At 41.4% G+C, this 14,094-nt stretch overlaps 1 protein-coding gene across 1 annotated transcript; it reads left to right on the top strand.

Moving 5' to 3' along the window:
- The first annotated feature begins 8,867 nt into the window (after window positions 1–8,867).
- LOC118381056 (C-X-C chemokine receptor type 2-like) lies at window positions 8,868–11,947 on the top strand. Its single transcript, XM_052499733.1, has 3 exons — window positions 8,868–9,210; window positions 9,721–9,811; window positions 10,479–11,947. The coding sequence occupies exons 2-3, from the start codon at window positions 9,805–9,807 to the stop codon at window positions 11,549–11,551; spliced, it is 1,080 nt and encodes a 359-aa protein (XP_052355693.1). The 5' UTR covers window positions 8,868–9,210; window positions 9,721–9,804; the 3' UTR covers window positions 11,552–11,947.
- Window positions 11,948–14,094: the final 2,147 nt, after the last annotated feature.

Below are 14,094 nucleotides of genomic sequence, written 5' to 3'. Positions count from 1 at the left end.
AAAGACCTGAGACTGGAATGGAGATTTGTCTTCCAACAAGACAATGATCCAAAACATAATGCAAAATCTACAATGGAATGGTTCAAAAATAAACATATCCAGGTGTTAGAATGGCCAAGTCAAAGTCCAGACCTGAATCCAATCGAGAATCTGTGGAAAGAACTGAAAACTGCTGTTCACAAATGCTCTCCATCCAACCTCACTGGGCTCAAGCTGTTTTGCAAGGAGGAATGGGAAAACATTTCAGTCTCTCGATGTGCAAAACTGATAGAGACATACCCCAAGCGACTTACAGCTGTAATCGCAGCAAAAGGTGGCGCTACAAAGTATTAACTTATGGGGGCTGAATAATTTTGCACGCCCAATTTTTCAGTTTTTGATTTGTTAAAAAAGTTTGAAATATCCAATAAATGTCGTTCCACTTCATGATTGTGTCCCACTTGTTGTTGATTCTTCACAAAAAAATATAGTTTTATATCTTTATGTTTGAAGCCTGAAATGTGGCAAAAGGTCGCAAAGTTCAAGGGGGCCGAATACTTTCGCAAGGCACTGTACCTATACGCTATTATTAGGAATCATTAGATTTAGGTAACTGTGTCTTCTTTGATTCAGTTATTTAAATACGACTCCATTCTCAATATGTTATTCCAGCAGACCATATAGACAACAGACAACGTATTACCTCGAAATCGGCTCGGTATTTATGTTTGAATTTGAACTAAGCAAGCTACTAAAACGTTCAGTTTATATCTTAACATTTCTTAGGGCTGCAATCCCGTTAGCGGGATGATATGACAACAGCCAGTGAAAGTGCAGGGCTCCAAATTCAAAACAACAGAAATCTCATAATTAAAATTCCTCAAACATACATGTATCTTATACCGTTTTAAAGGTAATCTTGTTGTTAATCCCACCCAAGTTTCCGATTTCAAATAGGCTTTACAGTGAAAGCACCACAAATGATTGTGTTAGATCACCACCAAGCCACAGAAAAACACAGCCATTTTTCCAGCCAAAGAGTGGAGTCACAAAAAGCACAAAGACATAAAATGAATCACTAACCTTTGATGATCTTCATCAGATGACACTCATAGGACTTCATGTTACACAATACATGTATGTTTTGTTTGATAAAGTTAATATTTATATAAAAAAAGTTTACATTGGAGCGTTACGTTCACTAGTTACAAAAACATCCAGTGATTTTGCATAGCCACATCGATTCAACAGAAATACTCATCATAAATGTAGATGATAATACAAGTTATACACATGGAATTATAGATATACCTCTCCTTAATGCAACCGCTGTGTCAGATTTCAAAAAAACATTACGGAAAAAGCAAACCATGCAATAATCTGAGATGGCGCTCAGAAAATTAATCAAATTATCCGCCATGTTGGAGTCAACAGAAACCAGAAATGACATGATAATCTGAATGCACTCCCAGGAATCGTTGTTCCACACTAAATGCTTGATTTGTTTTGAAAATGTTCATTATTTATGTCCAAGTAGCTGCTTTTGTTAGCGTTAGGAACACATATCCAAACGCCCATGCGTTTGGACAAAAACTTTATATACAAAAAAGTTGTATTACAGGTTGAAGAAACATTTCAAACTAAGTATAGAATCAATCATTAGGATGTTTTTATCATAAATCTTCAATAAAGTTCCAACCGGAGAATATCTTTGTGTCTACAGAAGCAACGAAACACAAGTCGATATCATGTGGAATGCGCGTGACCAGGAAATGTCTCTCTGCCAATAACGTGACTCATTCAGCTCTTATTCAGTCCCACAACACAATCAGAAACCCAGATATTAGTCAATACCATATACCCAATGCTATTGAAATGACGAAGAAACCACGCAAATAACCCAATTTAGAAATGTCTGTAGTCGTAAAATCAAGCACATAATAATGACAAAATTCCCAGATAATGGCCCTAATTAAAGTTCCAAGAATTTTTTTTTTCTCACATGCCAAATGAATAGATTAGCAGTCAAAGCGTTAAATCGACATTCATTGACAAGGAAACAGAATTTGCGCTTTTTAATAAAACTAGATTGTGTTTTCTCATGCAACGTATTTCAATTACTTCACTACATCACATTAATCACACAATGATAAATAGTTTGATGGATACCCTTTTGTATGGAGGCTTTGTATGACAAATTACGTCGAGATTCCTTCTTAATTCACTCTAACTTTATGGAAAATGTTTATTCAATAAATCCAGCAACTCCTCCCATACTAGGAAGAAAAAAAATAAAACACATTTACAGGCTTTAAGCACAGTTTTATTTCAAATGTAGTACCCAGACGGAGAAAATCCAATAAGTGTTTTATAGTTACATCGTTAGGGTGTAAAAGTGGACACACTCCAATCAGTTTCTAGAGCACAATTTCCCAGACTTTGTAGACAGCTTAAAACCTCATGGGGATAGGGCTGTCTACTGCCCCCGCTGGAGTAATTGCGTGCCCATAGTAAACATACTTTTTTGGGGTCAAAAGTTGCTAATATATGCAAATAAAAAATATTATTGAATAGAAAACACTCTAAAGCTTCTAAAACCGTTTAAATTATGTCTGTATGTAAAGCAGAACTCTCAGGGCAGTCATTCTCCCAAACTCTCTCTTGTGATCAGAAAAGTTGGCCCAACTTTGACGTCATCGCCCCCACCCTCCCAAGCAGTTACAGTTCTGGGAACAGTCTCTCTGTCTTCAGCGCGATCTCAGCTTTCAATGAGGCTTCTCATTGTGAGAATCGCGTGCTCACGAGAGTTTTGGCTGGCCGAAAACTTTCGGTCACGCGAAAAAACAGGTCACTTTTATGCGCGCTCTGGTCAAGTCCTGTCTTTTTTCCAAGATTGATTAAACGGTGCCTGTGTTTCTGTTCGTCCTCACGATTGCTGTACACCTAAATAACATGTTAAAGCTTGATTATGAAGTTAGTTTGACAAGTTTAATCGACATATAATATGTAAGTTCAACGTTTTGGTGCGCATCCACTTGACTTTTGGCTACATTTCAACCGAAATGTGTCGTTTTTGAGAACCGAAAGACACAGACTGCAAAACTAAACGCTGTTTTTGGTAAGTATAATTCCTTCCAGGTCTTTTGATGGAAGAACAGCAAAGGTAAGGGAATATTTATGTGGTAAATTTGGGTTTATGTGGACTCCAAGATAGAGGAGCCATAATGCTACTTTTTGAGCGCCGTCTCATAGTATAGCCTAGTGAACAAAACCTGTAACGTTAAAAATAAATGTAACACAGCGATTGCATTCAGAAGAAGTGTATCTAACTATATATATGTAGAACATGCATATTTAGTCAAAGTTTATGATGTGTATTCCTTGTTAGCTGACGTTATCTGCCGGAGCTATCGTCATTTCTCAGGACATTTGAATAGCATTTTTTGAACGATGCATCATTGTAAACAGAGATTTATGGATATATATAGCATATTATTGAAAAAAACATAAATGTACTGTGTACCATGTTATATTACTGTCATCTGATGAAGATTTCAAAAGGTTAGTGCATTATTTTTCTTTTAATCCTGCGTTTGTTGATTACATATTTTTTTCAACTTGGCTATGCAAATTAGCCATGTCTTCGGTGGTGGTTTGACATAAATATGTGCTATGTTTTCGCCGTAAAACATTGAAGAAATCTGACTTGCTGGGTAGATAAACAAGGTGTTTATCTTTCATTTGAGCCATTGGACTTGTTAATGTATGGAGGTTAAATGTTTTTAGGAATATTTTTGCATTCCATGCGCCACCTTCCAGCTGAACGTGGGGGGGGTTCCAAAATTGGAACCCTAGTCCCCAACAAGTTTTAAACCTCATCTTTATCAAATTATCCATTAGATACCAACTCAAAACCTACGTGGTTTAAATTGTATCTAATTATATTCTAATGATCAAATCTCTAATAATTGATTATACACACATACATACAAGTTATCATATTTTCATATACGCACAGAATCCATATAAAACTTAAGAAATTCTTAGGTACTCCCATTCAATTTTCTTTTTCAAGGACTCTCCACAGCTACGAAGCAGCTCTCCAAACATACTTATAGCAAAACCAATTTTTAAACTTTTGTTTTCCGGATAATGGCCATTGGATCCTCAATGGTTCACTAACCTCCAAGAGACCACGGCGTAATCAAGCCTCTCAGGAAATATAGACCTCCCGCTGCAGGATGTCTTGCTCCCAGACGGATTAAACAACTTCTTTGCTCACTTTGAGGACAATACAGTGCCACTGACACGGCCCGCTACCAAAACCTGGGGACTCTTTCACTTCAGCCGATGTGAGTAAAACAGTTAAACGTGTTAACCCTCGCAAGGCCCAGATGGCATCCCCAGCAGCGTCCTCAGAGCATGCGCAGACCAGCTGGCTGGTGTGTTTACGGACATATTCAATCAAACATGCTTCAAGAGGGCCACCATTGTTCCTGTTCCCAAGAAAGCTAAGGTAACTGAGCTAAAGAACCACCACCCCGCCCCGTAGCACTCACTTCCATCATCATGAAGTGCTTTGAGAGACTAGTCAAGGATCATATCACCTCCACCCTACCTGACACCCTAGACCCACTCCAATTTGCTTACCGCCCCAATAGGTCAACAGACGACGCAATCGCAACCACACTGCACACTGCCCTAACCCATCTGGACAAGAGGAATACCTATGTGAGAATGCTGTTCATGGACTACAGCTCAGCATTTAAGACCATAGTACCCTCCAAACTCGTCATCAAGCACGAGACCCTGGGTCTCGACCCCGCCCTGTGCAACTGGGTACTGGACTTCCTGACGGGCCGCGTCCAGGTGGTGAGGGTAGGTAACAACATCTCCACCCCACTGATCCTTAACACTGGGGCCCCACAAGGGTGCGTTCTGAGCCCTCTCCTGTTCTCCCTGTTTACCCACGACTGCATGGCCATGCACGCCTCCAACTCAATCATCAAGTATGCAGACGACACTACAGTTGTAGGCTTGATTACCAACAACGACGAGACGGCCTACAGGGAGGAGGTGAGGGCAGTTGGAGTGTGGTGTCAGGAAAATAACCTCACACTCAACGTCAACAAAACAAAGGAGATGATTGTGGACTTCAGGAAACAGCAGAGGGAGCACCCCCCTATCCACATCGACGGGACAGTAGTGGACAGGGTAGAAAGTTTTAAGTTCCTCGGCATACACATCATGGACAAACTGAATTGGTCCACCCACAAAGACAGCGTGGTGAAGAAGGTGCAGCAGCGCCTCTTCAACCTCAGGGGGCTGAAGAAATTTGGCTTGTCGCCAAAAGCACTCACAAACTTTTACAGATGCACAATCAAGAGCATCCTGTCTGGCTGTATCACCGCCTGGTACGGCACCTGCTCTGCCCACAACCGTAATGCTCTCCAGAAGGTAGTGAGGTCTGCACAACACATCACGGGGGGGCAAACTACCTGCCCTCCAGGACACCTACACCACCCGATGTCACAGGAAGGCCGCAAAGTAGCAAAGTAGATTGGTCACGAAAGTCAGAAAAGCAATCAAATTAATTGCTTACCATTGATGATCTTCGGATGTTTGCACTCACGAGACTCCCAGTTACACAACAAATGTTCGTTTTGTTCCATAAAGATTATTTTCACACCCAAAAACCTCTGGTTGCCGCGTTTTGTTCAGTAATCCACAGGCTTGTGCAGGTCACGACGGGCAGACGAAAATTCCAAATAGTATCTGTAAAGTTCGTAGAAACATGTCAAACGTTTTTTACAATCAATCCTCAGGTTGTTTTTACAATAAATAATCGATAATATTTCAACCGGACTGTCGCTTCTTCAATAGAAGAGTGAGAGAAAAGGTCTGCTCCAAGCTGCTCGTGTGATAGGTTAAAGGAAATATTCATAGCCTGTTATACATTAAAAAGTATTAGTAAGTTCATAGTATGTCAGGATCTTAAAACATCTAAGGTTAAAAAGATCATGCATTCAGTATTAGTGATAGAGGAATTCTAAATTCCTGTATGTCTTATTGCCAAAACCAATTCGCACTCATTTCTAATTCATTAATGAGTTGTAAGTTCATTAATTATGCATGAAGTAGATTGAGACCAGTCTTAAAAGCCAAAGGTAACAGCGTTTATTACAAGAGAGTACTAACTCATACATACTCATACACATTTCCACAGGTTATAAACTGAAAATGACGTCAGCGTTTTCCAAACATTCTATTTCACAAGCAGAGGGGCCCTAGCTCTTGAGCCTTTGCGTTATCAGCACGAAGTCAAGGCCAGTGAGTATAAATCAACATTCTAGACAATCTGGAGATGGCCCGTTCCCACCACCTGGAGATTTGTACAACTGAATGAACTAAGGAACAGACCTTCATTGTTACTAAACTCCTGACTACATTATATACAATTGGGAAATGGAGCAAGAGAGAAAATTCACATGTACAGTACATTATAGCATTTGGACTAGTCAGTTCTGATTGGAATGTATACATAATTAGTCATTTCAACCATCATTTCCTCTATCAATTAGTTGATAGAGATTGATAACATTCATATAATTGTGTTAAAGTTAAAATCCGTGAAGCGTACAAAGGGTACGAATTGTGAGAGGAATGTGTAAACGTTATATTGATTACTTTATTTTGTGGTGCCTAATGGAAGGGTAAAAATGTTAATCTGTGATCTACCAAATGCTCTTAATCTATGAGCCTAAGATCGATTGCTCTGGTCTCCACTTAAGTTCCCGGGGAAATCGTGGTCTTTTCTCATTGCACTAAAAGTTATTATTGAGAAAACAAGACCGTATCACTCTCGTGATTATTTCTCCACTTTTTCAGAGGCGTAACATGCAAAACTCTGGGGGGACACAGCTATCCACTTACGCGTTGTGATCATTCTCGCTCATTTTTCAGAATGAAAGCCTGAAACTATGTCTAAAGACTGTTCACACCATGTGGAAGCCATAGGGAAAGGAATCTGGTTGATATCCCTTTAAATGGAGGGAAGGCATGCAATGGAACAGGGAGGTTTCAGAAAAACAGCACTTCCTGGTTAGATTTTCCTCAGGTTTTCGCCTGCAATATCAGTTCTGTTATACTCACAGACAATATTTTGACAGTTTTGGAAACTTTAGAGTGTTTTCTATCCTAATCTGACAATTATATGCATATTCTAGCTTCTGGGCCTGTTTGGGTATGTTTTTCATTCAAACATCAAAATACTGCCCCCTAGTCTCAAGAGGTTTTAAACAGTCACCACTAACATTGAGTGGCTGCTACCAACATACTGACTCAACTCCAGCCACTTTAATAATGGAAAAATGTATGTAAAAAATGTATCAGCAGCCACTTTAAACAATGCCACTTAATATAATGTTTACATACCCTACATTACTCATCTCATATGTATATACTGTACTCTATATCATCTACAGCATCTTGTCATCTTTATGCATGAGAGCATCATGTACTCGACACCATCTACTGCATCTTGCCTATGCCATTCTGTACCATCAATCATTCATATATTTGTATGTACATATTCTTCATCCCTTTACAATGTGTGTGTATCAGGTAGTTGTGAAATTGTTAGGTTAGATTACTCGTTGATTATTACTGCATTGTCGGAACTAGAAGCACTCGCTTTAACATCTGCTAATCAGGTGTATAGTGGGGCAAAAAAGTATTTAGTCAGCCACGAATTGTGCTAGTTATCCCACTTAGAAAGATGAGAGAGGCCTGTAATTTTCATCATAGGTACACTTCAACTATGACAGACAAAATGAGAAAAAATCCAGAAAATCACATTGTAGGATTTTTTATGAATTTATTTGCAAATTATGGTGGAAAATAAGTATCTGGCCCCGCAGCCTTGTGTATGTTGACCTGTTTAAAGGTCTTACTCACGTCGGCTACAGAGAGCATGATCACATGATCACAAAGTTGCCCGGAACAGCTGATGCTCTCATACATCGGTGTATGCTAGCTAACACACTTATTTACAGCAATCATATGCCAAAGCACATCCCAGAAGGCACCTCAATCCCTAAAATGTACCATATACCCACGCATGTATAAATCAGTAACGTACAGAAAACTTGTACACATTGTAAAATAGAAAACAGTATTCAGAACGTGACCTACCCATTGCATCACATTTTCATACTGGGAAGACCGCGATCTCCCCCTCTCTGCAATCGGGGCCAATCACAACCCACCTTATTGTCATCAGAGTTGAACCAAACAATAAGAGTTTTTGAACATTAAACACACATTTCTTTAGAGGCATAACCATACCTGTTACAATAGCAAAACAGTCCTGTAGTTTAGCATCTGCTTCATCTGACCACTTGTTTATAGACCGAGTCACTGGTGCTTCCCTGCTTTCATTTTTGCTTGTAAGCAGGAATTAGGGGGATAGAGTTGAGGTCAGATTTACCAAATGGAGGGCGAGGGAGAGCTTTGTATGCGTCTCTGTGTGTGGAGTACAGGTGATCTAGATTTTTTTCCCTCTGGTTGCACATTTAATATGTTGATAGAGATTTGGTAGAACTGATTTAAGTTTCCCTGCATTAAAGTCTCTGGAGCGCCGCCTCTGGGTGAGTGGTTTCCTGTTTGCTTATTTCCGTATACAACTGACTGAGTGCGGTCTTAGTTCCTGCATCTGTCTGTGGTAGTAAAAAAACAGCCACATAAACAATAGCTTAAAACTCTCTAGGCAAGTAGTGTGGCTTGCAATTTATCACAATATACTCTACTTCAGGCGAGCAAAATCTAGAGACTTCCTTAGACTTCCTTAGACAGCACCAGCTGTTGTTAACAAATATGCACAGCCCCCCTCCGTCTTACGTCTATATTGCCAGTTTAGAGTATATCCTGCTAGCTGAATATCCATGTCGTCATTCAGCCACGATTCCGTGAAACATATGATATGACAGTTTTTGAAGACCCGTTGGTAGGATATTCGTGATTGTACTTCGTCTATTTTATTGTCCAATGATTGTACGTTGGCGAGTAGTATTAACGGTGACGGCAGCTTTCCCACTCGCCTTATCCGGGTCCTGACCAGGTATCCGGTTCTTTGTCCTCTGTACCAGCGTCGCTTCCTCTTGCAAATAACGGGGGTGTTTGGTGAATGTCTTGTGCGCCCTCCTTGTAGAAAAAATCTTCGTCTAACCAGAGGTGAGTGATCACTGTCCTGATATCCAGAAGCACTTTTTTTGTTGTAAAATACGGTTGCAGAAACATTATGTACAAAACAAGTTGCAAAAACCCCCACATAATAGCACAATTGGTTTGCCGCCCGTAAAACTGCTGCCATTTCCTCTGGCGCCATTTTATTTATACTTGGGATATTGCTTTAAAAACGGTAAAAGTTCAAAACTCACTGGAGGATGTCTTTAAGTGAAGATGTCTCAACAAAGACAAGGGCATCAGAAGTTAAAGGCTAGTCTTTCTCTGTCTGTCTCTATCTTATCATATTATATTTAGTAATGTGCTCTCAGATCCACCAACAGCTGACAGAAAAAGAAACTGCCTAAAAAGTTCCAAACTGCTGTCAAACTTCTCTTTTTGATAATTCAATGAAAAAGTGGAGTGTATGACGTTCATTTCTAATCATTGAGGAGGCAGAATTTGAGGCTGACAAATGACTCAAGTGCAGTGACACAATATTGTTCTCTTAATTAACAGGATGTCTTGACACTTCCATCCCAGCTCTGATGTCTTTAAAACAGTGACAATTCCCTCTTCATTATCATAGAGCTGGATGCAAAGATGACAGGTGAGAACCTATATAGTTTGTGGATGGATGGGTTTGGGTGGTTGGATGGATGGATGAGTTTGGGTGGGTCGATGGGTTTGAGTAGATGGATGGATGGATGGATGGGTTTGGATTGATGAAGGGATAGGTTTGGATGGATGGGTTTGAGTGGGTGGATGGATGGATGAGTGTGGGTGTTTGGGTGGATGGATGGGTTTAGGTGGATGGATGGATGGATGAGTTTGGGAGGATGGATGGATGAGTTTGGATGGGTGGATGGATGGGTCTGGGTGGATGGATGGCTTTGAGTGGTGGATGGATGGATGAGTGTTGTTGGATGTTTGGGTGGATGGATGGGTTTAGGTGGATGGATGGATGAGTTTGGGAGGATGGATGGATGAGTTTGGATGGATGAAAGGATTGGATTGGTTTGGGTGGATGGATGGATGGATCAGTTTGGGTGGGTGGCTGGATGAATGGGTTTGGGTGGGTGGGTGAATGGGTGGATGGGTTTGGGTGGGTTGATGGATGGGTTTGGGTGGGTGGATGGAAGATGTGATGGATAGAAAGAAGTGTACAGAATATCTGTTGACTGTATAAGAAGCTTTAGATAGAATAACAGTATAAGACTAAGTGATCATATCATAAAAAGATCCCCACTGACTACTGTTTTCCCCATCTCCAACAGAGGTCCTGGACTATGATTATAAGCCAGACTATGACTATAAATCAGCCAATGACTCCTATTACTTCAACATCACCTCCTTTGACCTGGACTTTAACACATTTTCCTGTGCAGCTCAGCCCCTTTCTCCCGGTGCTGTCATATTCCTGTGTGTCCTTCACGTCGCTATCTTCCTATTGGCTGTTCCTGGTAACCTACTTGTGGGGCTCGTGATTGGCTTCAGTAAACAGTCCCTGACCCCATCCGACGTCTATCTGTTTCACCTGACTGTAGCTGACGGGCTGCTGGCTCTGACCCTGCCCTTCTGGGCTGCTGCCACGCTCCACGGCTGGATCTTTGGTGACTTCTTGTGTAAGTTCCTCAGCCTGGTTATGGAGGCTAGCTTCTACACCAGCATCCTGTTCCTGGTGTGTATCAGTGTCGACCGCTACCTGGTGATCGTTCGCCCTGCCAAGTCCCGTAAGGGCCGCCGAAGGGCCTGCAGATGGTACGCCTGCACCTTCATCTGGGCTCTGGGGGGCGCCCTCTCTCTCCCTGCCCTCTTCAACGATGCCTTCACGCCCCAGAGTGGTGGTCCTCCGAGGTGTGCTGAGCACTTCGACGTCAGCAGCGCCACCCACTGGCGGCTCGCTACTCGCGGCCTACGCCACATCCTAGGGTTCCTGCTCCCACTAGTCATCATGGTGGCGTGCTACAGCATCACCGTAGCCCGGTTGCTGCAGACGAGCGGCTTCCAGAAGCACAGGGCCATGCGGGTCATCATTGCCGTGGTGTTCGCCTTCCTCCTGTGCTGGACGCCGTTACACATGACGGTGATGGCCGACACCCTGATGAGGGCCAAGCTGGTGCACTTCGACTGTGCTGTGAGGAACAGGGTGGACCTGGCCCTCCAGGTCACCCACAGCCTGGCCCTGGTCCACAGCTTTGTTAACCCAGTGCTGTATGCCTTCGTGGGGGAGAAGTTCAGGGGGAACCTGGGTGCCCTGGTCAGGAAGTCACGGGGACCAGAGAGGGGGTCGTCGTCTCGATTTAGCAGGTCCACATCCCAGACCTCAGAAGGGAATGGACTGTTATGATTGATCTGACAGTTTGTCCCCACATTACTTTGAATCAGGGTTGGGGTCAATTCCATTTCAATTCCACTCAATTCAGGAAGCACTCTAAAATTCCAATTCCAATGCTTTTCAATGAGGACATTTTTTAAATCGAAATTTGGTTCACTTTCTGAACTGATTGGAATTGACTCCAACCCTGCTTTGAATAACGTATAAGATTGTCCCTTTGTAACATATTGTAACCTAACATTCCTTGCCTGACATTGAATATGTGCTGGCACTATCAGGCTGCAGACTCAGATCCTGTATGTATGTGTTCTTTAATGTCCCTCCATATACTATTGCCACTGGTGTCTGTACATGTATATAATGCCCTCTGTTGTCTGTTGTATTAGGTAATAAATACCCTGTGCTGTTGTTTGTCTAAAGCTGCTTGATAAGACACCAGACACATTTCCTCAACTTAACTGTGATGTGTCCAACTAGTTCCAAATCTTTCAACACTCAAGAGTTAAAACCGCACAGGCTATAATTGGCTCCCTTCTAGTGTTTGGTATTAAGAAGGCCCTACAGCCAGTTTATTACCCATGTGTTCTGTTATTACTAAATGACTATTACTCCCATTCACCAGCAGAGGGCAGTCATTACATGGGTCTGAATGGGATACCAGTTCTGACTGCTCCATAGGCCTCCTGATTAGCAAGCTGGTGAAGACAGCCATAATGAGGTCACTACTATTTGAAAGCTGCCCGGAGTATGTCACAGTTATGATATTGGACCTGTCTTCTGTTTGGATGATGTGGACAGGCGATGTCATTTACAAAATAGCCTCCAATACCCTACTCAATAAATTGGATGCAGTCTATCACAGTGCCATCCGTTTTGTCACCAAAGCTCCATATACTACCCACTAGAGGTCGCATGATTATGATCTTTCAACCCCGAGGACGAAAAAAGCCGATACCGATTAATCGGACGATTTTTATTAAATGTATTTGTAATAATGACAATTACAACAATACTGAATGAACACTTATTTTAACTTAATATAATACATCAATAAAAATCCAATTAGGCTCAAATAGATAATGAAACATGTTCAATGTGGTTTAAATAATACAAAAACAAAGTGTTGGAGAAGTAAAAGTGCAATATGTGCCATGTAAAAAGCTAACCTTTAAGTTCCTTGCTCAGAACATGAGAACATATGAAAGCTGGTGGTTCCTTTTAACATGAGACTTCAATATTCCAAGGTAAGAGGTTTTAGGTTGTAGTTAATATAGTATTTATAGGACTATTTCTCTCTACCATTTGTATTTCATATACCTTTGACTATTGGATGTTCTTATAGGCACTATAGTATTGCCAGTGTAACAGTATAGCTTCCGTCCCTCTCCTCGCCCCTACCTGGGCTCGAACCAGGAACAGATCGACAACAACCACACTCGAAGCAGCATTAACCATCACTCCACAAAAGCCACGGCCCTTGCAGAGCAAGGGGAATAACTACTCCAAGTCTCAGAGTGAGTGACGTTTGAAACGCTATTAGCGCACACCCAGCTAACTAGCTAGCCATTTCACATCGGTTACACCAGCCATTAGGCTGATAGGCTTGAAGTCATAAACAGCGCTGTGCTTGCGAAGAGCACAGCGCTCAGTCAGACTGCTCTATCAAATCATAGACTTAATTATAACATAATAACACACAGAAATACGAGCCTTTGGTCATTAATATGGTCAAATCCGGAAACTCATTCCGAAAACAAAATGTTTATTCTTTCAGTGAAATACGGAACCGTTCAGTATTTTATCTAATGGATGGCATCCTTAAGTCTAAATATTCTTGTTACATTGCACAACCTTCAATGTTATGTCATAATTACATAAAAGTCTGGCAAATTAGTTCGCAATGAGCCAGGCTGCCCATATCAAATCAAATAAAATCACATTTATTTATATAGCCCTTCGTACATCAGCTGATATCTCAAAGTGCTGTACAGAAACCCAGCCTAAAACCCCAAACAGCAAGCAATGCAGGTGTAGAAGGCAGGCGGTGGCTGCCTGGTGGAGATTATAAAAACTCCCTGACCAGCAGAAAGGCCAAAACCTACTGGGGAAGAAACCTCAGAGAGGAACCAGGCTATGAGGGGTGGCCAGTCCTCTTCTGGCTGTGCAACAGTTGATACTGTTGCATATACCCTGACTCTGCGTGCAATGAACGCAAGAGAAATGACACAATTTCACCTGGTTAATATTGCTTGCTAACTTGGATTTCTTTTAGCTAAATATGGAGGTTTAAAAATATATACTTCTGTGTATTGATTTTAAGAAAGGCATTGGTGTTTATGGTTAGGTACAGTCGTCCAACGATTGTGCTTTTTTCGCAAATGCGCTTTTGTTAAATCATCCCCCAGCGTTGCATCGATTATATGCAACACAGGACACGCTAGATAAACTAGTAATATCATCAACCATGTGTAGTTATAACTAGTGATTATGATTGATTGATTGATTGTTTTTTATAAGATAAGTTTAATGCTAGCTAGAAACTTACCTTGGCTTCT

The sequence above is a fragment of the Oncorhynchus keta genome, chromosome 37 (assembly GCF_023373465.1).
Source record: "Oncorhynchus keta strain PuntledgeMale-10-30-2019 chromosome 37, Oket_V2, whole genome shotgun sequence".
Classification (NCBI taxonomy): Eukaryota; Metazoa; Chordata; class Actinopteri; order Salmoniformes; family Salmonidae; genus Oncorhynchus; species Oncorhynchus keta.
Note: the sequence above shows the minus strand (reverse complement) of the source record. Positions and strands in the feature narration are given on the sequence as shown.